At 45.9% G+C, this 25,552-nt stretch overlaps 2 protein-coding genes across 6 annotated transcripts in view; one reads left to right on the top strand and one right to left on the bottom strand.

Moving 5' to 3' along the window:
* KNOP1 (lysine rich nucleolar protein 1) overlaps nt 1-7,032 on the bottom strand; it is a 28,588-nt gene extending 21,556 nt beyond the window's left edge. For both annotated transcript variants that reach the window (XM_075830193.1, XM_075830194.1), the window contains exon 1: nt 6,956-7,032. In XM_075830193.1, the coding sequence (XP_075686308.1) occupies nt 6,956-6,981 (26 nt within the window). In that variant the 5' untranslated portion in view covers nt 6,982-7,032. The remainder of the gene's footprint in view (nt 1-6,955) is intronic.
* A 44-nt stretch (nt 7,033-7,076) lies between these two features.
* The window catches only part of IQCK (IQ motif containing K), a 98,735-nt gene continuing 80,259 nt past the window's right edge, over nt 7,077-25,552 (top strand). For all 4 annotated transcript variants that reach the window (XM_075830188.1, XM_075830190.1, XM_075830191.1 and 1 more), the window contains exons 1-4: nt 7,077-7,159; nt 15,431-15,495; nt 22,224-22,299; nt 22,479-22,576. In XM_075830188.1, the coding sequence (XP_075686303.1) occupies nt 7,078-7,159; nt 15,431-15,495; nt 22,224-22,299; nt 22,479-22,576 (321 nt within the window). In that variant the 5' untranslated portion in view covers nt 7,077. The remainder of the gene's footprint in view (nt 7,160-15,430; nt 15,496-22,223; nt 22,300-22,478; nt 22,577-25,552) is intronic.

Raw genomic sequence — 25,552 nt, 5'->3', positions numbered from 1 at the left:
GGTGGCATTAGTGTCGCAGTGTGCTGTCGCCATTCTATGTTTGCTATTATAAGTGTCAGATATTCCTCAGGAGACAGGTTTATGTCTCATTGCTGACTCAAGGAACATTTCCACTAAAAAAAAAAAAATTGTACAAATTTTGCAAAAGCCTCTGTTCACATTACATCACTCCACAGACGTCCACGTTAGACTGTGACAGATGCCTCATAGTGGCACCCAGCACTCAGTCTATATTGGCACTGGCGTAGCTATAGGGGTCGCAGCGGTCGCAGTTGCGACCGGGCCCCTAAGCCTACACATGACTGAGAGCGGGGCTGCGGCTATGTAATACAGTCACTGCCCCGCTCCTGTGTCCTGATAAGTGCGCGCCGTCAGGATGATGCGATGCGACCAGCGCTGCACTAATGATCTGCGGCACTGAAGACAGAACATGGCGGGCGCGCTACAAAACACCCCCATGTTCTGTGTTCGGTGCCTGCGCCGCCGCTCATTAGTGCAGCGCCGGCAGCATCACCTCATGCTGACCGCGCGCGCACTTACTGTCAGGAGCGGGGCAATGGCTGTATTACACAGCCGCAGCCCCGATCTATAACGGCGGAGATCAGAGAGACCTCTCATCTCCGCCGCTATTCCACTGAATGCTGCGATCACAGCTGACTGCAGCATTCAGGGGAAAGTGAGGAGGGGGGGATGCCCCTGGATCGCATCACAGGAAATTCCCTGTGACGCGATCGAGGGACATACCATATATGGGCAGTCAGCCCAGGGTCCATTGAAGGACCCCAGGGCTGTCCTACCATATTTCCTGTTGTTAGGGCATACTGAGGTATGTCCTAACAACTGCCTGTGTACTATACATACACAGGCTAATGTACTGGCATATAGCTATAGGCCAGTACATTGAAGTTTAAAAATGAAGTAAAAACAAAGTAATGTTAAATAAAAAAAATACATATACACCTTTTTTACAATAAACATTAAAATAAGTCTCAATACATAAAACATACACATAATCGGTATTGGCGCGGCCGTAATAACCTGCACAACTATTTTTTTGCATCATTTATGATGTGTACTCTGTAAAAAAATAAAATAAAAATTGCTTTCGATCACTTATGCCCCATTCACACGACCGTGCCCGCAATCACGGCCCGCGATTGCGGGCATGGCCGGCCACCGACTGCCACCCACATTTTCGGGCCGTGCTTCCATACAAAGTATGGGAGCACGGCCCGCAAAATGCAAAAGAACGGACATGTTCCATAATTTTCGTAACATTTCTACGGCACTGACACCCATCCGTAGTGCTACGGAAATGTGTCCACGCTCAATGAAAGTGAATGGGTCCATTTTTGCGGACCGCGCTTGAGGTCCTCAAAAATGGAGGTTATTTACGGTCGTGTGCATGGGGCCTAATTGTGAGGCACGAGGTGCGATGATGAATTTAACCTCCATGTGCCTCACATTAATAGTAATTAACCCCATCATGTACCTTACACATTAACCCATTATGACTGAGAAACATGATAGGGTTAATTACTATTAATGTGAGGCACATTAAAAATTCATCACACCTCGCGCCTCAAATTAGAAAACGGAAAAACTTTTTTTTTTATTACTGTTGGCAAAGTAAATGAAGTATCGTATCGAAGTCCAAATTTTGGTATTGTGACATCCCTACACTGTGGGTCGCGTCCCCCTGGGGGTTCGTGAGTCACTTATCGAGGTCCCGGTTCCAATCAATGCTGGAGCAAGGAGCTGACATATCCTTGATCCAGCATTCACTGTGCCCTGAGCGGCTCGACGCAGGCAGGCGGGATGTAGCGACATCATCGCGCCTGCCTGCGCTGAGTCTCTCATAGCACAGACCGGAGGAGGCGAAGGACCCTCCACCCGACGTGGGAACGGGGATAGGTAAGTAATTATGGTATTTTTATATTATGCACATATGGGGGCATTATACTGTATGGGGGGCTGATATGGGGAGCATTATACGGTATGGGGCTGTTATGGGGGGGCATTATACGTTATGGGGCATTATACTGTGTGGGGGCAGCTATGGGAGCATTATACTGTGTGGGTGCATTATACTATGGGGGCTGTTGGGCAAGGCGTCTGGGCATAGGCGCGTGCAGGGGTCTGATGATGGTGGTGTTGGGGAGGGGTAGGGGGGCCCAAGCTGAATTCTTGCACCCGGGCCCATGAGCCTTTAGCTACGCCCCTGAAGCCAACACTTTCCATTACAGCGTTGTACAATGTCTCCGTTCCCTCATTGCCTTTAGTAAAACTCTTACTCAGTCAGGTCTTGGTCCATGGCCATGTAGCATGTCAAGTGTATAGTAATGAGTAGTATTGAATGTTTGCTGAGGCTTTTATTGCCTCTCCATCTCGCACAGCAGAGTCCGACTCGCCACAACTGTATATTTTCTATTGGACTGAACGTTTTTCTATATGAGAGATGTAGCAGAGTTGTGTTTCTCATTCGGCACATCTTATTGGGATGGTGGCAATGTGCTATATGTGGTTTTTCATGAAGCTACAGAGCTCAATGCGTTGTAACAATACATAAGAGAATCAATTAAATGAGAAATTTAGCTCCGCTACACATGTACATAAAAGGCATACCGTATATGTAAAATATATCCTATCATATCTCAGAAACATATTAATATTAACGATGAGCGAATAGATTCTATACAAATTAAATTCGGTCTAAATGTCCCAAAAGTTTCTGACTCTTTTGGGGTGTGCGGTGCACAAATCGTGGCAAAATAGTGGCCACCGGCAAGCACTGACCGACATTTTACAGATTAGAAAAAGGATCACATGACCTGGGGTGGGTTCCCCATAGGCAGGCTTTCCAAAATGCATTGCGGTTACACCTCCGTCCACCCATATATGCTGCTGCCCCTTTAAAGTACATTAAAGAAGGGTTGGATTTATAGAGTACAAGAAGACATCAGAGAGTCAGACACTCATTTTCAGGGCAAGTTGACCGACTTTTGGTAAATTCGCTAATCTTTGATCAAGATGACTTTTGTCTTGATTCATATTATTTACTTGGTCTGTATAATGTCTACCAGAGGCGTAGCTATGGGAGGTGGAGATTTAGCAGTTACACCCGGGCCATGGTGCCTGAGGGGGCCCAAAGGCTTGTCTGCCACATTAGAAGACACCAGTATTATAAATTGCGCATGGTAGGTGGGAGGCTTTGTTACAGATATTGTATTGGGACCCAGGAGCTTCAAGTTACCCCTCTGATGTCTACATAGTATAGTACTGTTCTCCTCATATGGGACAGAGGGACCAAGAGAGATAAAAACATTGACCTAAAGGCTGGTTATGGTCAAATGCAATGTATTAACATGGCCCAAGGATGTCTTAAAAAGGGTGACTTAAACTAGCTCATGACCTCTATTTTCAGGGCACAGACCACCCTCGGTCCACCTCTACCTTAGCCTGTCCTATGACCTTAACCCCTTAAACAACTTTTTAACAAAGGGTTAATTATAGAGTGTTGACCTCAAGTATTATATTATAGGGTAACTCAAACAACTACTTCCCATCCCGTCTTCTTTTAGCCTTAAATATTTGTTTCTTTTTGTCAGCAGACCTCACTGGCTGGTTGGATTTTTGGGTGATTCTTCAAAGTTTTTGCCAAAAAAAATGAACTGACCAACAATTATCTATAGTCTGTGGTTCTCATGCATTAATAGTTGCACTGTAAAGGTATGTTTCAGCAGAGAGGTCCAAATATGAATATGAGCTTTCACCCTACCAAGAGAAAAATAAGTGACCCCCCCTACATACACAAGCCTTTTGAGTTCCATGTCCCTGCCTTAATAGAAAAGACACAAAAAATTCCCAAAAGATTTTCAATGAATGGACTTCTTCAACCCTAAAGGGAGAATCCTCCACATCAATAAATCATTCCTTGACTTCTCCCATGTTGTACATTGTGTAACGCTTCCTGTCACCATGCTTGACATAGTGAAGACATTGAAGAGAACAAGAACTCACAAGAGATCCTATGAGGTTAGACTGACAAATCAACGGAAATATCATCCGATATTTGTAAATCTCTCAGTAGCCTCAGAAGGTTTTGTTTTTTTAACGGAAGATACATAAAAAAAGGAAATAATACTAAAATAATAACCATATAGTTATAGATTATACCACCATAAATAGCAATAATTAGTGCCCCTATTAGAGGATCTAGCATCTCTCTTGACATGTCTGTTTTAGTAAATACTTGTATTGCCCAATAAATAAAAATTCTTGAGCATTTTTTTCTTAGAATTCTGTACGTTGGGACGTTCCTCTATTAGTCCTCCGGGAAATGTATGAATAGATTGACAACTGAGTGTTACCATTCCCCTTGCCAGTGCAGTGTGACGCTTCACTGTCTGACACTGTTTAAAAGGTGCTGATAGTGTCTGACTTTGTAGGTATACACCCTATCGCCAAGGTGAATGGTGACTCCCAGACAATTTATTTCTACGTTTCCAGGAAGATTAACAAAGGAATGACACAATGAGGAGCTCCAAGAATAAATGTTCCAGCATTGTTGGTTCATGGGGAATTCAAGAATTTACACCAGGACTGGGTTCAGTGGCATAGCTATAGGGGTCGCAACGGTTGCAACTGCGACCGGGTCCCTAAGCCTGGGGGGCCCCCGTTGCCACACAGCGCTGACTGCGCTAGTCCCGCTTCCAACAGAATCTGCGTCAGCAGGAAGCACATTCAGTTGGATTGAATGCTGGAGCCTCGCTCCAGCATTCACTGTGCCGCAAGCCACTCGGCGCAGGCAGGCGCGATGTAGTGATATCATCGCGCCTGTCTGCGCCGAGTCACTCACAGCACAGTGCAGAGGAGGAAAAGGGCTCATATGACAGCTGCTGAGGGGGTATTATACTGTATGGGGGGCATTATACTGTATGGGACAGCTAAGGGGGGCATTATACTGTATAGGGGCATTATACTGTATGGGACAGCTATGGGGGGCATTATACTGTATGGGGCAGCTATGGGGGGCATTATACTGTATGGGGCAGCTATGGGGGGCATTATACTGTATAGGGGCATTATACTGTATGGGACAGCTATGGGGGGCATTATACGGTATGGGGCAGCTATGGGGGGCATTATACTGTATGGGGCAGCTATGGGGGGCATTATACTGTATGGGGCAGCTATGGGGGGCATTATACTGTATGGGGCAGCTATGGGGGCATTATACAGTGTGGGGCATTATACTGTATGTGGCAGCTATGGAGGGCATAATACTGTATTGCGGCATTATACTGTATGGGGCAGCTATGGGGGGCATTATACAGTATTGGGGCATTATACTGTATGGGGCAGCTATTGGGGGCATTATACTGTATGGGGCATTATACTGTATGGGGAAGTTATGGGGGGCATTATACTGTATGGGGCAGCTATGGGGGGCCTTATACTGTGTCGGGTATTATACTGTATGTGGCAGCTATGGAGGGCATTATACTCTATGGGGCATTATACTGTATGGGGCTTCTATGGGGGGCATTATACCGTATGGGGCATTATACTGTATGTGGCAGCTATGGGTGGCAATATATTGTGGGGTAGGTATAGGGGCATTATGCTGTGGGGGAAGCTATGGTTGCATTATACTGTGGAGGCAGCTATGGGGGCATTATACTGTGGGGCATTATACTGTGGGGGCAGCTATGGGGGACATTATACTGTGTGGGGGCAGCTATGGGGAGCATTATATTGTGTGGGGGCAGCTATGGGGAGCATTATACTGAGGTGGTCAGCTATGGGGGCATTATACTGAGGTGGTCAGCTATGGGGGGCATTATACTGTGGGGGCAGCTATGGGGGCATTCATGGGGTCTGCCAGGCAATGCAGCCGGGTATAGGCATGCACAGGGGTCTGGTGGTGTTGGGGAGGGGTAGGGGGGCCCCAATCTGAATTCTTGCACCAGGGCCCATGAGCCTTTTGCTACGCCCCTGTATATTGGGATCTAGTAAATTATAGTCTATGGGAAACTAATACCACTGTTAGGTTTCCATTTAAGGGGGTTTTCCAGTTAGAAGAAATTCACGGCCTATCCTCAGGATAGGCCATCAATATCTGATCGGTGAGGGTCTGATTAACTGTCTTGAAGGGTCCGCCACGCTCATGTGAGCGCTGCTTCCCCTTTAATTCCTTACCTGCTTGTACGGTGAATCGCTGACTCTTGCAGCGCTGGTTCACAGTATTACAGTATCTCCCATTCACTTGAATATGAAAAGGCTGTGAACCAGCGCTACAAGTGTCAGCGATTCACAGTACAAGCAGGTAAGGAATTAAAGGGGGAAGCAGCGCCTTTAAAACACCTGATCGTCAGGGGCCCAGGAGTCAGACCCCCCCCCTGCCAAACAGATATTGATGGCCTATCCTGATCATGGGCCATCGATTTCTTATGACTGGAAAACCCCTTTAACACATTCATCACCCATAGGCTATAATGGCACCCATTTAATATATACACCATGAAAAGCTCATGATGTATACGTTTAACCAATGCCCGCGACTGATGCCATACAGGGACATTCATCATCAATAGGCTACTATGTAAAAAAAAATTCTAATGATTAATTTTATTAATACATTTTTACTGGACTACGTGGGATGGACAAGTGATCTACTGGGCTATCCCATACCTTTTTTGCGGTATAATAACATACACCGGCTAGTCGGACACTCCTTTGGAGTCCATCTGACCATAAGGGTCCTGTGGACACTTATGTAAACGGAGTCTGTTATACAAGCTGTCATATTTACCCCATGAATCGACAATTGTGTATATCAAATAGAACTACAAGTCTCAGCATGGACTCCCACGCTGGGGGTTGTAGACTACTATGGTGCGCGCCATTATGCGACAATATAATAAATAATAGGACCTGAGCTCTATAGAAATACCTCAAAACGTGCGACAGGACTTTCATGAACCCACGTGTTCCAATCCAGGTCTTACCCGGAAGTCATAGCGCTAGCTCGCCCGCAGTGAACTCTGGGTAAGAAGTCTTTGTATACTCGTTACTATGACAACCGCTCCCCGTACTATGGCTGCAGCGAGCAATGGAGCGTCTGTACCCAGGAGTCTATGGCAGCAGATCTGTGAAGGTATCGGTGACTATACATTCATAGCAGTGGCTACGATCAGAAGAAGATTCTAATATAATGATATACCGGCATGGGAAGATAATTCTGATAGGAACTTCTCAGTCAATGATGTGACCGTAGTAGTAATAAAAAACCGGCCATAAATGATTCCGATCATTGATATTACTTGGTTAAAATCAGTAGTTTTGTCACTGTAAACATTTAGATTAGCTTAAAGGGGAGTTCCACTTTTCAACAGTTCTCTCAATATGAGTAATCTCTAACATGTGGCTCTCCAGCTATTGCCAAACTACAACTCCCAGCATGCATTGACAATTATTTGGAGCAATAGCTTCACAACAGCAGGTTGGAGACCACTGCTTTATACAATACTGCATATTTTTCATTTTGGGGGTCGCAGGATGATGTTATCTTCTGAAACTTCTATAAGGACATGTCAGCACAATTGAGGTGGAACTCCCCTTTAAGTGATAATCTAGTGTCAGCAAGGACTGCACTATCCCTTATAGCTAGAATACAATACAATAATCAGACATGGATGGAGCGCACCGTGTAATTAATTTTAGATAACTTTCTATGACTTTTTTTTTACAGAAAAAGGGGTGTGGCTAGCACTGCGTGACATCATCAGCACGAAAGGGTTGTCTTTGCGCCAAATTAACACTATAAAAATAAAAAAAAACGAAGTCATGTTGATGTACGACCCCTATACCCAGCGTGTAGTCTTCATGTATGTGTGTACCCTAACCCAGATACAGTCCTTTAGAAATAGGGCTTGCAGAGGTTGTATATGCACCTGCGCCCACAAGGCTCAAAAGACAAGGGGGCACTTCCTCCGTCTGCAAAGGTTCACTCCCCAGAGATGACAAGCCACACGACCTCTTTTCAGACGTAAGGCTATGTTCACACTGAGTTTTTTGCAGGCGGAATTTCTGTCTCAAAATTCCGTTTGGACCTTTGAGGCAGATTTTTCTCTCCCTGCACGCCGATTTTCGCGACGTTTTTCTCCCGCGGCAATTGAGCTCTGCGGGCATAAAACGCTGCAAAATACTCTTTCTCTGCCTCCCATTGAAATCAATGGGAGGTCAGAGGCGTAAACGCCCGAAGATAGGGCATGTCGCTTCTTTTTCCCGCGAGACTGTTTTACCGCTCACGGGAAAAAGACGCCTCCGCCTCCCATTGAAATCAATGGGATGCATTTTCGGGCCGTTTTTGACGAGTTTTTTGGCGCGGCTTCCGATACAGCGCGGTATACATGTTTTACTGTTCCGTGCTGCATAGAGGAACATGGTAAGCCATGCTTTTCTGTAGTGACTCGTGCCGGCCCAGCGTATGCCAAAAGCACGCTCTTTTGGGATACACTGGTGCATAAGGACCCATGGGCACGTCGAAGTGTATGTCAGGCATACTCCCAGCATATACCTCAGACGAGCCTTAGTGGGAGTGCCTTCAGTCTATCTCCCCTGATCAATAATTTATGGCATGTCCTAATAATATGCCATAACTTAATAAGTTGGTAAAGCCCTTTTAACCTCTTCATTGAAGCCTCCTGAGTCCCAAGTTGCTCTCTTGTGTGAAGCCTTTTATTATTTTATTCGGCTGCTTCCAGGTTATCTTGGTCATTCTCTACATTGCATATACATCGCCACATTGCGCTCTGACTCTAACGGTTCTGCCTTTGTGTCATTGTAATTCTGGCTTTATATTTATGAACCAAGAAGCTCAGGATGAACATTCCTATAGGTTATTTACAGTGATGCCGCGCATGGAATTGTGGGAGCACAAAGAGAAGGTGACTGTAATGATGGGGGTAAGGAAACAGACAAGTGAGCCCTAATCTACCCGCCACTCAGTCCCTGCCTACTTGCAACGACCCGCCCTAGGCGACGGGGTACAACTGGGCGACGGTCCCTACGCTCAATAAGTGCACGACAGACAAACAGACAAGGGTACACAGAAGCTAAGTGAAATGGGGCAGTTGCCCACGGCAACACCGTGAGCAACAAGAGTGGTGAACGAGCCGAGTCAAACCAGGAGTGTACGAGGTACCAAACGCAGAGCAGGAGAGTAGTCAGTAAGCCAGGGTCAATACGAAGCAGGGTCAAATAGTTCAGAAGCTGCAGCAGGGCCAGGAAACCAAACGAGAAGAATCACAAGCAAGGAGGAACAGGAAAGGCAGGTATAAATAGACAGAGGGCGGGAGCTAGCTCCGTCTGGCCAGGCTGTGATAGGCTCTCCCACTCCTAAGCCTGCCAGCCTGAGTGGTGGAAGATGGAGTCAGTCTCACAGACATAGAAGCAGGTGCAGACTGATTACCTATGGGCGTTGACACAGAAGCTGTGCCTGGCAGATCCTTTACAGTGACATTTAAAAATTGCTATACTTTTACATAAATATCCATAATCTAACTTCTATCTGTAACTGCAATGTATCAGGGCTTCCTGCAAAAGCCAATATATATATATATATATATATATATATATATATATATATATATATACAGTTACCCAGCTTCGCACAGTCTATTTGTTTGTTGTTTGTGTGTGTGGTTGAAGACTTTGGTTTGTGGTGACACATCTTGTCAGCCCGGAGACGGGCTTGGGTCTGCCGGAGAGTCTCGCTGCTCGTCTGTCTCGCTGAGACTGCGGTTGTGCCTCAGTCCAGAGGCGTAGCTAGGTTCTCCTGCACCCGGGGCAAATATTCAGATTGGCGCCCCCCCCCCCCAACTTATTTCCCGACACCTCGTTCCCCCTCGCCATGTATTCTTTCCCTACCAATCAATGAGATGTAATTTTTTTTCACATTTTTTTTAATGTAACTCGAGTATAAAAGCATTTCTACATTTCTCAGTCTGCAGCGGAGTTTCAGCAGCTCGCTGTTGGCTGTGATGTTTCTTGTCAGCCTGGAGACGGGCTTGTGTCTGCCGGAGAGTCTCGCTACTCGTCTGTCTCGCTGAGACTGTTGTTGTGCCTCAGTCCAGAGGCGTAGCTAGGTTCTCCTGCACCCGGGGCAAAGATTCAGATTGGCGCCCCCCCCCAACTTATTTCCCGACACCTCGTTCCCCCTGCCATGTATTCTTTCCCTAGCAATCAATGAGGTGTAATTTTTTTTCACAATTTTTTTAATGTAACTCGAGTATAAAAGCATTTCTACATTTTACAAGCGATATAGTTCTATAATGTAATTAACATAAAAATAAATTAAAAGAAAATAAATTAAAGAGGCCACACACAGCCCTCTATAGATAGCGCCACACAGCCCCTCTCTTGTAGATAGTGCCACACACAGCCCCCTGTAGATAGTGCCACACACAGCCCCCCTTGTAGATAGTGCCACACACAGCCCGCCTCCCCCCTAGTAGATAGCGGCACACTCCCCCCCCTTGTAGATAGTGCCACACACAGCCCGCTGCCCCTTTGTAAATAGCGCCACACTCCCCCCCCTTGTAAATTCCCCCCCACAGATAACAGTGATAACTCTCTGATTACAGATAATGTAGTAGTTGTTGCCTGCAGTCCTATGTAACACCACAGATAACACATTGTAGGAGAGCTGAGATTGTAATTTAGCACAATGTGTTATCTGTGGTGTTACATAGGACTGCAGGCAACAGCTACTACATTATCTGTAATCAGAGCGTTATCACTGTGTTATCTGTGGTGTTACATAGGACTGCAGGTAACACTACTATCTGTATTTATAGAGTTATCTCTGTGTTATCTGTGGTGTTACATAGGACTGCAGGTAACATCTACTACATTATCTGTACTGTGTAGCAGAGCTGAGATTGTAATTTAGAACACAGTACAGATAATGTGGTAGATGTTACCTGCAGTCCTATGTAACACCACAGATAACACAGAGATAACTCTCTGAGTACAGATAATGTAGTAGATGTAAGAGACAAACACATGCAGAGACACAGACAGACAGACAGAGACACAGACACACACACACACACACACACACACACACACACACACACACACACACACACACACACTCACTGTAACATATACACATACAAACACAGAGACACACATTACACACTACACACACAGACACTCACCATGTCTCCCTGCTGACAGGTCAGGACGGGCTGTGGGCGGAGCTTCCTCCTCTGCTTCTCGGCAAAGCACAGAGCACAGAGTAGACGCAGATGCAGGGAGGCTGCAGCACGGGAGTGGACCTGCCCCTGACCTGAGTCATCTGACCTCATGTCACTGACGTGAGGTCAGGTGACTGGACTGGTCCACTCCCTGGCCGTCACAGACTCCAGTCAGAAAGCCGTAATGTCCTGGCTCTTCCTAAGCTGCTGCAGGTGTCCGACATACGGGGCGCCTATCAGCAGCGATCAGCTGCTCCGCGGTGCCCCCCCTTCCCTATCCTCCGGGTTGCGCCCGGGGCACATGCCCCCCCCCCCCAGCTACGCCCCTGCCTCAGTCTGCAGCAGAGTTTCAGCAGCTCGCTGTTGGCTGTGATGTTTCTTGTCAGCCTGGAGACGGGCTTGTGTCTGCTGGGGAGTCTCGCTACTCGTCTGTCTCGCTGAGACTGCAGTTGTGCCTCAGTCTGTGGCAGAGTTTCAGCAGCTCGCTGTTGGCAGTGACGTGTCTTGTCAGCCTGGAGACGGGCTTGGGTCTGCTGGGGAGTCTCGCTACTCGTTTGTCTCGCTCAGACTGCGGTTGTTCCTCAGTCTGTGGCGGAGTTTCAGCACCTCGCTGTTGGCTGTGACGTATCTTGTCAGCCTGGAGACGGGTTTGGGTCTGTTGAGAGGTTTCAGCAGCTCGGGCAGCAGCCATGCGCTTTACTGCAGGAGTCATTTGTCCAAGTGCAGGGTTTCCATTTTGGAGGCATGACTGGTCTGAAAGGGGCTCAATTTATGAGAATGCTGAAATCCAGTATAAGTACAGTGCAGTATAGGTACAGTCCGTTCGAGTAAAGAAAGATGGCTGGATTGTTATGGAAACCTGATGTAAAACAAAAATGACTGGGTTGTTATAAAACCTGGTGTAAAACTGTGTGTATGTCAGTGAGGCTAAGAATGAAGGACCTGCGAGCTTCTATTGGCTAATACGAGTCATCTGATGTGATATGGAGGAGGACCTGTGATGTGGAAGCCAGTGGTGCCATATTTGATTTTGTATTGCAATTTTTTGTGACTATGACTACTGTATGTCGAGGACAGTAGGCCCTAGAGTGCTGAAAGCCAGTTTTAAACCTTCGAAAGCGCCTGATTTACGTATATGCCAAATTTGGTGCAGATTGGTCCAGTCGTTTGGCATAAAGGACAGACAACAAAAAATTGTTTTTATGTATATATCAGATTTCCTACTCTTTTTTGCTGTGTGCAGGTTTAATAATCTAAAGGGTTGTAACACACGGTTGGATCCAGTGCTTTCACAGCTGCAGGATGCGGAGTCCTCGGACATCGCAGCTGCACTACTGGGAACAAACACTCCGCTTGTACTGGATGAAAAACTGTTTATTTACTCATCTCGTTTCTCTGGCCCTAAACCATCGTTGTCCGCGTTCAGACCAAAAAAGACGCTGGCTGTGCTACAATACCAGGGACATTCTGGATGACACTTCTGAGACATTTTAGTAGATTACCAGAAAGTTATTATTCTAAACACTACAGACTGTGACTGTGCAAAGACGTTCTGGAGGAGGGAAAGGCTTAACGTTGATAATAAAGTATCAGCGTATGGAAAGTTAAACCATGTATAGTCACTTAAATGGTGGAGACAGGAGAAGAAAGAAATTAAAAATTAAGGAATTTTAAAGGGGTTCTCTGCAGTTGCCATTATTGAATGCACAATTGAAATAATTCATCAGGTCTCTCACGTGTATATCCATAATAATGATATTTTTTTAATATAGCACCAACATATTCCGTAGCGCTTTACAATTAGGGAAGTAAGGCTTCGTTCACACCTGCGTCGGGACTCCGTTCATGGGTACCATCGGAGCTTTCCGTCAGGGGAACCCATGAACGGAATCCAAACTAAAACAAATGGAAAACATAGGTTTCCATTTGTTACCGTTGTTTAAGGGCTACGTCATTTTGATGGAATGAATAGTGCAGTCGACTACGGTATTGATTCCGCCAAAACGACGGAACCCTTAAACAACAGTGACAAACGGAAACCATTTGCACCGGATCCATCACCGTTGAAATCAATGGTGATGCAAACGGAAACCCATGGTTTCCGTTTGGATTCCGTTCATAGGTTCCCCTGACGGAAAGCTCAGACGGAACCTATACAAAAGTATTGGGACACCTACACATTACACCTACAGGAGCTTTTATGACATCTCATTCTAAATCCATAGACATTAATATGAAGTTGATCCCCACTTTGCAGCTAAAACAACTTCCTCTCTTCTCGGAAGGATTTCTGCAAGATTTTGGATTGTGGTTGTGGGAATTTTTGCCCGTTCATCCAGAAGAGAATTTTGACTACATTTCCACTGCTCCAGAGTCCAGTCCAGTGGCTTTACACCACTCCATCCGACGCTTGGCACTGTGCTTGGTGATGTAAGGCTGGCATGCAGCTGCTCTGCCATAGAAACTTATGCCATGAAGCTCCCAGCGCACAGTGTTTGTTCTGATGTTAGTGCCCGATGAGGTTTGGAGCTTTGCAATTATTGAGTCAGCAGAGCGTTGGGGACTTTTATGCACTATGCGCCTCAGCATTCAGCGACCCCGCTCTGTAACTTTACATGGACGATGTGGTTCCTAAACCCTTTCACTTTGCAATAATAAAAGTCACAGTTGATGGTGGAATATCTAGTAGGGAAGAAATTTCACAAACTGACTTGTTGCAACGGTGGCATCTATTACAGGACCGCGCTGGAATTCAGTGATCTCTTTAGAATGACTGATTCTTTCACAATACTTTGTAAAGGCGACTGCATGGCGAGGTCCTGGATTTTATAGATCTGGGGCAATGGGACTGAATGAAACACCTGAATTCAATGATTAGGAGATGTGTCCTAATACTATTGTCCATATACTGTATTTGTGACCAGGTTTTGTATGGACCATGGACTATGGTTATGTGACATATTTCACTTTAAAGAAATGAATTTTCAAGGCACGCATAAAACTAGGAGTAATTCTGATGGTCCTAGGCCGTGATTTCCACAGAATAGGTGCAGCACGGGAGAAGTCCTGAGGGGATGTAATAAGGGAGGATAGGTAACATATGGGTAGTACAGACATAAAGGTACAAACACACCTTCACAGGACATTTTAACAACCCAAGTGTTTCTTTCAGTCACGTATCAATAGTAGCAATAGTAACAGGACCCTTTGAGACTAGGCCTAGACAACATTTTGCTGTGTGTTGAAAAACCGTAGGAGTCATAGCATGATAGTGCAGCCCATAGGTTAACACTGACACTCCAAGCCACATTGGAGCTTAAAAAATATAAAGTATTGGAAAATGCGCACAATTGCACAAAACTTTCTGCGTAATTTTTTATGTTTTCAGACACTTCCGACAAATAGATTTTGGTGATTTTATGTACTTGTACATATTGCTGATACATGCTATGTTCCCTCTACTAATTCAACCAGATTAAACCTAGATCAAGGTGACTGCCCTGTCTTTAGTAATGGTGCACACTAAATGCCTTAGTAGACTGGGAATTATGTCATTTTTCTTCTGTCGTAAAATTAACTTTTCTCATTTACAGTCACTGGTGCATGTTAGGGCTTGTCCACATGTAGCGGAATTTCTGCTTGTTTTCCGTCCAGAATTGCGGACAGAAAATACTCAGCAGAATACAGTAGCAGCAAAGTGCGTGAGATGTAACAAATCTCATGCACACACTGTGTAAAATTTCCGAGCATAAATTCGCCTGCGGTGCATATTTATCGTACCGCAACTTGTCAATTCCTGCTGCGAATAGTGGACTGAATTGCTGCGTTTTTCAGAGGAGATGTCACTATTTCCCAACGTTAAGAAAAACACCGCAAAATCCACACCAAATTCTGCAGTAAAATTCGCAGGAAATGGTGCGGTTTTTCCGCAGTAGAATTTCTGCTAGTTTCTCCGGAATTTATGCAGCAATTCCGTTACGTGTGGACAAGCCCTTACAATAAATCATTGCGTTTTAGATTTCTGTACCCTTCTTCTTTGCTACACTTGACATATAACTATAGTATCAAAGTGACACTAGAACTTATTAGAAAATCTTTTGTATTGTCATTTCCGTTCCTCCCGAATGGCATTGATAACATCCATGTTTTTCTTTTTGGTTCAGAGTATGAGCTGGAACAACCGTCCTTGCCTCCTGGTTTTAAATCTAAAGGAACATCGATAATATGCGTGAGTACAAACAAGCGAATGCTGCCGGTAAAGCCGGTGACTCACTGCGGTCATGGACACTTTATCTACTTTGATGTTTTTTATTTGATGTTTTTTTAAATAATAAAGTATTTTGCTTTTGGAAAATTGTGACTCATGACGGAAGTTCATTTCTGCCCTTGTGTTTGTCTTCCTCTGCATGTGATAACATAATCACAGAATCCAAACAACCCGAACAGAAGGGCAAAAACTGAGCTAAAAAGTTTTACTTTGTAGAATTGTGTCATGTGTCAGAGGGATTGTTTGAGAAAAGACTGTATTTCTGTTGGAGCCACTAGGGAGTTGCATATAAACTTATTCCCTTATTGTCAAATTGCTTTCTTTATCGAGGAAGTGATCCCATAATAATCTGGAGGGAAACTATTAAAAGTGAATTTCCACCTTCTAACACCACGTCGTAGGTCCCACATTCTATGATGATTAAGATCTTAATATATATTTTTTGCTGTCGGAGCTTTGTTAAAAGGGTATTTCCATCTTACATATTTATAACTTGTTCACAGGAAATGTCTGATAGATGCGGTGTAAAGGATCTGCCAGGCACAGCTTCGGGGTTAACGCCCATAGATAATCAGTCTGCACCTGCTTCTATGTCTGTGAGACTGACTCCATCTTCCACCACTCAGGGTGGCAGGCTTAGGAGTGGGAGAGCCTATCACAGCCTGGCCAGACGGAGCTAGCTCCCGCCCTCTGTCTATTTATACCTGCCTTTCCTGTTCCTCCTTTGCTTGTGATTCTTCTCGTTTGGTTTCCTGGCCTTGCTGCAGCTTCTTGTACCATTGTCCTTGCTTCATATTGACCCCGGCTTGCTGACTACTCTCCTGCTCTGCGTTTGGTACCTCGTACACTCCTGGTTTGACTCGGCTTGTACACTACTCTCCTGCTCTGCGTTTGGCACCTCGTACTCTCCTGGTTTGACTCGGCTTGTTCACTTCTCTTGTTGCTCACGGTGTTGCCGTGGGCAACTGCCCCTTTCTCCCCCTAGCTCTGTGTACCCTTGTCTGTTTGTCTGTCGTGCACTTATTGAGCGTAGGGACCGTCGCCCAGTTGTACCCCGTCGCCTAGGGCGGGTCGTTGCAAGTAGGCAGGGACTGAGTGGCGGGTAGATTAGGGCTCACTTGTCTGTCTCCCCACCCCCGTCATTACATAATCACAAGCCCATACTTAGTCTACCCTGGTCCCTGACACCACTATGGACCCCCTTGAGACCCTGGCTCAGCAAATGCAGGGTCTCTCCCTACAGGTCCAGGCCCTGGCTCAGAGGGTCAACCAGCCTGATGCTACCATGGTAGTCCCCCTCACCTCACCTCTTGAACCCCACCTCAAGTTGCCCAACCGGTTCTCAGGGGACCGGAAGACTTTTCTCTCCTTTCGGGAGAGTTGTAGGCCCTATTTTCGTTTAAAGCCCCACTCCTCAGGTTTTGAGAGCCAGCGGGTGGGTATAATTATGTCCCGGCTCCAGGAAGGGCCCCAAGAATGGGCCTTCTCCTTGGCTCCTGACGCCCCTGAACTTTCCTCCGTTGATCTTTTCTTTTCTGCTCTCGGACTCATCTATGACGAGACTGACAAGACTGCTTTTGCCGAGAGTCAGCTGGTGACCTTACGTCAGGGTAAGAGACCTGTTGAAGAGTATTGCTCTGACTTTAGGAAGTGGTGCGTAGCTTCTCGGTGGAATGACCCTGCCTTAAGGTGCCAGTTTAGGTTGGGTCTGTCGAACGCCCTGAAAGATCTGCTAGTTAGTTATCCCTCTTCTGACTCCCTAGACCAGGTTATGGCTTTAGCGGTACGACTTGACCGACGTCTCAGGGAACGACGACTTGAACGTCTTGATGTTTTCTCCTCTGACTCCCCCATGATGCCTCCCGAGGTTCCGTTGCTTCGTTCCTCCCCAGAAGACTCGGAGGTACCTATGCAACTCGGGGCCTCCGTGTCCCCCCAACAACGTAGAGATTTCCGCAGGAAGAATGGTCTCTGCTTCTACTGTGGGGATGACAAGCATTAGGTGAACAACTGTCCTAAGCGTAGGAATGCAGCCGGAGAACTTCCGCGCCTAAGTGATCATCGGGGAGGTCACTTGGGCGCACAGGTATTTCCCGTAAATATGAAACGTAATAAAATCTTGCTCCCCTTTCAGGTCTCTTTTGGTGGTAGGTCTGCTACCGGCAGTGCCTTCGTGGATTCAGGGTCTTCTGCTAATATCATGTCTGTGGAATTTGCTATGTCTCTAGCTATGCCTTTGATTGATTTGCCTAAACCTGTCCCAGTAGTGGGTATCGACTCCACTCCTCTTGCTAATGGTTATTTTACACAGCATACCCGTTTTTGAACTCCTCGTTGGCTCCATGCATTTGGAGCAGTGCTCTGTACTGTTAATGCAGGGATTATCGTCCGATTTGGTTTTAGGCCTTCCCTGGTTGCAGTTGCATAATCCCACGTTTAACTGGAATTCTTGGGACCTTACCAAGTGGGGTAATGAATGCTTGACATCATGTTTTTCTGTTAATTCTATTTCTCCCCCTGAGGAGGTGAACACGCTACCTGAGTTTGTTCAGGACTTCGCCGATGTTTTCTCTAAGGAGGCCTCCGAAGTGTTACCTCCTCATAGAGAATATGATTGCGCAATCAATTTGGTACCAGGAGCTAAGCTCCCTAAGGGTAGGATATTTAATCTCTCTTGTCCCGAACTTGAAGCCATGAGAGAGTATATCCAGGAATGCCTGGCCAAGGGTTACATTCGCCCCTCTACTTCTCCGGTAGGTGCTGGCTTCTTCTTCGTAGGGAAGAAGGATGGTGGTCTTAGGCCATGCATTGACTACCGAAGCTTGAATAAGGTCACTGTAAGGAACCAGTATCCCCTTCCTCTGATTCCTGATCTCTTTAATCAGGTTCAGGGGGCCCAATGGTTCTCTAAGTTTGATCTACGGGGGGCGTATAACCTTATTCCGCATCAAAGAGGGGGATGAGTGGAAGACTGCGTTTAACACGCCCGAAGGTCATTTAGAATACCTCGTCATGCCCTTTGGGTTGTGTAATGCTCCCGCGGTCTTCCAGAATTTCATAAATGAGATTTTAAGAGACTACCTGGGGGTATTTCTTGTAGTGTACCTTGATGACATACTTGTGTTTTCCAAGGACTGGTCCTCCCACATTGAGCATGTCAGGAAGGTGCTCCAGGTCCTTCGAGAAAACAAACTGTTTGCGAAGACTGAAAAATGTGTGTTTGGGGTGCAGGAGATACCATTTTTGGGCCAAATCCTCACTCCTCATGAATTCCGCATGGACCCTGCCAAGGTCCAGGCTGTGGCGGAATGGGTCCAACCTGCCTCCCTGAAGGCGTTACAGTGCTTCCTGGGGTTCGCTAATTATTACAGGAGGTTTATTGCTAACTTCTCGGTCATCGCTAAGCCTCTTACGGATCTCACTCGCAAGGGTGCTGATCTCCTCCACTGGCCTCCTGAGGCTGTCCAGGCTTTTGAGGTCCTTAAGAAGTGCTTTATCTCGGCCCCGGTGCTGGTTCAGCCCAACCAAATGGAGCCATTAATCGTGGAGGTTGACGCGTCCGAGGTGGGAGTGGGGGCTGTCTTGTCCCAGGGTACCAGGTCCCTCACCCATCTCCGTCCCTGTGCCTACTTCTCCAGGAAGTTTTCACCCACTGAGAGTAACTATGATATTGGCAACCGTGAACTCTTAGCCATTAAATGGGCATTTGAAGAGTGGCGCCACTTCCTGGAGGGGGCTAGACACCAGGTAACGGTCCTTACCGACCACAAGAATCTGGTTTTCCTAGAATCTGCCCGGAGGCTAAACCCGAGACATGCTTGTTGGGCGTTATTTTTTACCAGATTCAACTTTGTGGTTACCTATAGGGCTGGGTCTAAAAATTTTAAGGCTGATGCACTGTCACGTAGCTTCATGGCCAGCCCTCCTTCGGAGGAAGATCCTGCTTGTATTTTGCCTCCAGGTATAATCATTTCCGCTATTGATTCTGATTTAGTCTCTGAAATTGCGGCTGATCAAGGTTCAGCTCCCGGGAGCCTTCCTGAGAACAAGCTGTTTGTTCCCCTGCAATTCCGGCTAAGGGTACTTAGGGAAAATCATGACTCTGCACTATCTGGCCATCCAGGCATCCTGGGTACCAAGCACCTCATTGCCAGAAACTATTGGTCGCCTGGGTTGCCTAAAGACGTTAAGGCCTACGTCGCCGCTTGTGAAGTTTGTGCTAGGTCCAAGACTCCCAGGTCCCGACCAGTGGGCATACTATGTTCTTTGCCCATTCCCCAGAGGCCTTGGACCCATATCTCCATGGATTTTATCACCGATTTGCCTCCATCTCAATGCAAGTCGGTGGTGTGGGTTGTAGCAGAACGCTTCAGTAAGATGTGCAATTTTGTGCCCCTCAAGAAACTACCCAATGCTAAGACGTTAGCTACCTTGTTTGTCAAACACATCCTGCGTCTCCATGGGGTCCCTGTCAATATTGTTTCTGATAGAGGGGTACAATTTGTTTCATTGTTTTGGAGAGCCTTCTGTAAAAAGTTGGAGATTGATCTGTCCTTCTCCTCTGCCTTCCATCCTGAAACTAATGGCCAAACTGAGAGGACTAATCAGTCTCTAGAACAATATTTAAGGTGTTTTATCTCTGACTGTCAATATGATTGGGTCTCATTCATTCCCCTCGCCGAATTTTCCCTTAATAACCGGGTCAGTAACTCGTCAGGGGTCTCCCCCTTTTTCTGTAATTTTGGGTTTAATCCACGGTTCTCTTCTGTTTCACCTGGTAGTTCCAACAATCCCGAGGTAGAGGTCGTTCATCGAGAACTGTGCACAGTCTGGGCTCAGGTTCAGAAGAACCTAGAGGCGTCCCAGAGCATACAAAAAACTCAGGCACATAGAAAATGTTCTGCTAACCCCTTGTTTATGGTCGGGGATCTGGTGTGGCTATCGTCTAAAAATTTGCGCCTTAAGGTCCCGTCCAAGAAGTTTTCTCCCCGGTTTATAGGGCCGTACAAGTCCTCAATCCTGTCTCCTTCCGACTGGAGTTGCCCCCATCTTTTCGAGTACACGACGTGTTCCATGCCTCCCTCCTTAAACGCTGCTCCCCGTCCGTGGCTCCCTCGAGGAAACCTCCGATCCCTGTTCTCACCCCTGAGGGGGCAGAATTCGAGGTGGCCAAGATTGTGGACAGCAGGATGGTCCAAGGCTCCCTCCAGTACCTGGTCCATTGGAGAGGATACGGGCCGGAGGAGAGGACTTGGGTACCCGCTCGGGATGTTCACGCTGGGATATTGGTCAGGAGGTTTCACCTTCGTTTCCCCAGTAAACCAGGTCTACTTAGAAAGGGTCCGGTGGCCCCTTATAAAAGGGGGGGGGGGGTACTGTAAAGGATCTGCCAGGCACAGCTTCGGGGTTAACGCCCATAGATAATCAGTCTGCACCTGCTTCTATGTCTGTGAGACTGACTCCATCTTCCACCACTCAGGGTGGCAGGCTTAGGAGTGGGAGAACCTATCACAGCCTGGCCAGACGGAGCTAGCTCCCGCCCTCTGTCTATTTATACCTGCCTTTCCTGTTCCTCCTTTGCTTGTGATTCTTCTCGTTTGGTTTCCTGGCCTTGCTGCAGCTTCTTGTACCATTGTCCTTGCTTCATATTGACCCCGGCTTGCTGACTACTCTCCTGCTCTGCGTTTGGTACCTCGTACACTCCTGGTTTGACTCGGCTTGTTCACTACTCTCCTGCTCTGCGTTTGGCACCTCGTACTCTCCTGGTTTGACTCGGCTTGTTCACTTCTCTTGTTGCTCACGGTGTTGCCGTGGGCAACTGCCCCTTTCTCCCCCTAGCTCTGTGTACCCTTGTCTGTTTGTCTGTCGTGCACTTATTGAGCGTAGGGACCGTCGCCCAGTTGTACCCTGTCGCCTAGGGCGGGTCGTTGCAAGTAGGCAGGGACTGAGTGGCGGGTAGATTAGGGTTCACCTGTCTGTCTCCCCACTCCCGTCATTACATGCGGGTCCCACCTCTGGGACCCACACCGATCTCCAGAACAGGGGTTTATCCAAGCGCAAAATCAAGGGAGAGGTGGTTGGGAATTACGGAAACAGAAGTGAATGGGAAATATGGAAACAGCCGAGCACAGCGAGCTCAGCTGTTTCTGTAATTCCTTGCCACCTCTCTATTGATTCTTTTCCTGGATGCGGCCAGTGGGACAGGGTCAAGGGACCCTGTTCTCGCATCTATCAGACATTTATGGCATATTCTGTGGGTATGCCATAAATGTCTATGATGGGAATACCCCATTAAAGGCTGGTCGTGATAGCCACATTTGTTCACCTTTTGTTTACACAGCAAAATAGTAAACCCACATATTGCCCTCACAACTTTCTGCTCACACTGCATTGTATTTCCCACAAAATAGAACCATACATTAAATTGGTTGTGTCAATAAAATATTAGTAATAACCATCATATTCATGCTCTTTAATAATATTTCTAAGAGCGGAATATAGTAAAGCGTCATACTTGGCATGCCGTTATGGGCCGGCTAAGCTGAAATAATGAATGGTACTGTTGGCTACTATGGCATGATTAATTCTCATGAAATAGATATTGATCTGTGGAATGTGCATGGTATATATATATTGTATACTTTGTTTGACATAATATCTATAATAATCATATCTGTCTTAATATGCAGGTAAAAGATAATCAATCGGATGAAGGTTTGTGTCATGATATATCGTCTTCTCCGCGAATCCTTGACCCGAAGACATGTAAGTATGAAGAAAGTGAACAACATCTTGAAGCTTGTTAGACATAGAAGATCGTGTGATATCATTTGTTTACTTCATTCTTCTTAAAATTAAGGCAATAATTATCAAAATATTTCATCACAAGTTGTTAAGAAATACATAATTAGAGACAAGTATTAATTATCACGTTCCCAAATTAGGTTCACCTCGGGAATATTTGGAAAACTACATATTCCCAGTGCTTCTTCCAGGAATGGCTGAAATGCTGGCGGAGGCAAAGAAGGAGAAATGCTTCTCAGTGAGTATTTTATGTAAAACGTAATTTATTGTTACTTTGAGTTCTTCTACTTATTGCATTATACAATATCACGTTAAATAATAGGGCAAGGACATGTGTCAAATTACTATACTGTATCCTTGAACGCCACTGTATTCATAAGATTTGGTATTTTATTATAATGATCCATTATACTCAAAGCAAGCGTGTTTTGACCTTTGGGTAGAGAAAGTGGACAGGAATGAGCAGCATGCCGACCATGTCCTTGCAATTTAAGACCATGAAAGTAAGCTTTTTACTTCTGTTACTTAATAAAGGGTTTGTCCATTCTAGAAAACCCATTGTCATATACCCTAGGGAATTCTGAGTTAATAAAGTTGAGTCCCCTGTTCAGAATCCTCATCTCTTGGCCAGAGTGGAAAGTGGTTACAAAGAGTGTCTCTCGCTCTGGAGGACCTGTCCTGTCCTGCATTACACAGACAACACATTGTTTTGAATGAGCACTGTGTAATGTTTTATTTCCCCTGTGGTGGCGCTGCAGAGAAATGGAACACTGACTGTCAGATTTTATCACAGATTATAGCTGATCTCTGGGGTCCCAACAGGGAAACACTTTGTTCTGCTCTGTTGTTATTATCAAGAGACCCTTCTAACAAGGAGGGATTGTCCAAAGCGGATGACCCCTTTAACAGGGCCATCAGGCCAAGGAATTCTAGCATGGGCATCCTCTACTAGTTTGTCTATGGGTGCCTCCTTCCCTTGGCATTGCCTGTGGGTGCACATCATTACACTCGCACATGCATCATTATTCTGTACCCCATGTGCTTTTCCTGGATCAGACTCTCCTGTGCGCCTATTTGTTCGAGTCTTCCGGTTGCAGAACGGTACATTATTACACTTGTGAGTTTTTATGTGATTCTGTGGCTTTTGATATTTGGTTTGATTCCTGATGACAAATTTATCATTGTGATCCAGACATTTGTCTTCCCCCGGGTCCCTGAAACAAAGCTAGTGACCCTGACATTTTATTTGCCCTGAGCCTTGATCCTGTTCCTCTGCTCGGGGCCTTAGGCTTTGTTGTTATCTGCTTCATCTGTCACCTAAAAAAGCTACAATATGTGACCCCTTTGTGGTGAAGTACTTTCCCGACACAGAGAATCCTTCCAGTTTGGTTACAAACCCTTTATATACATTTTAGTTCTCTATGCATATAGAAAAGTAAAAAAAAAGAAAAGCTAGAAATAGCCACATAATACACAAGGTAAGGCCTCATGCACATGGCAGTTCCTGTAATCCCCGTCCGTGATTACGGGCACGGTGGCCGTGGACAGACACCCGCATTCTCGGCCCGTGCTGCTATACAAAGCAATTACGCAACTTATAATCTACGGTCGTGTGCATGGGACCTTAGGCCCCATGCATACAACCACCATAGAATTTGTCCGTAATTGCGGACCGTAAAGACGGTCCGCAATTACGGACCAATTAATTTTTATTGACCACGAACACCTTGCGTATATTTGCGGGAAGGTGTCCGGGCCGTAAAAAGCCTCCGCAAAAGAGAGGACATGTCCTATCTTTTGCTTTTTACTGACCGTGCTCCCATACTTTGTATTGGATAATGGGCTGAAAATGCGGGTGGTTGTCCGCGGCCGCCAGGGGCCAGCCGTGCCTGTAATAGCGGACCGTGATTACGGGCATGACCATGTGTATTGGGCCTCATACATAGGATCGTATCACCTAACATATTTAATACTCCCAACACCGAGCTTTGATGTCTTATATTGATGGCTATGTGACAGCCGCTATCAAGAGGATGGACCTTACTGTGCTGGCTTAATTGAGTGTTCATGACCTTGGAGTAGGTGTCCTTGAGCCTCACTGGGTAGAGCGACTAATGTGCATGAATACATTCTTTCTACAACTCTTTGAAATATGTTGTCTCTATAAATAGCGGGAAATAACACTTTAAAAATGGAGACATTTAGAGGCAAGCTCAATTTATTAGTTGTAGCTGACTGCAATCTTTTCTTGAACAGTAGAGGGCAGCGCAGTTGAGAAATGAGCCATACTTGAGCCATCACTGGAAAGTACTAAGAGCTTCTCATGCGACCAGAATACAGATTGAAGGATCGTGCCCAAAGACGGCAGGAATGAAATTATAGTATTCAGTCATTATACCATGGGGGATATCTCTGTATTGATTTCATTTCTCACTCCTCACGTTCTGCCAGGAGATTGCATATAAATGTAAATAAGTTCTGAATGCCTCTGAGCATCTCATGACCATGAGATTTCGCCAAAATAACAAGCACATGACACTTGCATAATGTCCGCCGCAGCTTCTGAAGGAAACAGCAGATGCTAAGACAGACGTTCTTCTGCCATACTACAAAGGCAATCAGCCAGACAATGGCGTGATACAAGAAGAGGATCTATTCAAGAAAAATATTATGAAAGAGAAGCACAAAGTGGTACAGAAACTCCCCTCAGTAAAGCAGCCTGCCGAGATGATTCAGGCAGACATTTTTAGACTTCTGTACCAGACCATTGTTTACTTGTCATGTTATTTAGAGATGCTCACTGTCTCTGAACTTTTCCCAAGACAAACCGTGGAGCATTGGTCGTGGGAAGAGTTTCTAATTCTGAGAACAAAGCCCATCACCACCACCTGTCAGCGCAGGGAACAATACACATTTCACCCACAGCTATCATGGACTCAGTAAAAGATATAGAATATAAAGCATAATGGAGGTAGCAGGTGCACTGCGAAATGTTATCATATGCCATGAGTTGACTTATTAAAGAGGTTGTCCAATTGTTTATTTGTACAATAATCTGATGGAGAAAACGGGGATTAAAGCACTGGCAAGCCTCCTTGTCCTTCACTTCCCTCAGTTCGATGCCAATTTAGCTTGAGAATGCGTAATCTGAGCAGACTGGTTGCTAAGGTCACACTGCTTGGCAACAAGGCTGTACTTGTAGAGCACGATCTTT

This window comes from Rhinoderma darwinii, chromosome 6 (genome assembly GCF_050947455.1).
Source record: "Rhinoderma darwinii isolate aRhiDar2 chromosome 6, aRhiDar2.hap1, whole genome shotgun sequence".
Taxonomy (NCBI): Eukaryota; Metazoa; Chordata; class Amphibia; order Anura; family Rhinodermatidae; genus Rhinoderma; species Rhinoderma darwinii.
Note: the sequence above shows the minus strand (reverse complement) of the source record. Positions and strands in the feature narration are given on the sequence as shown.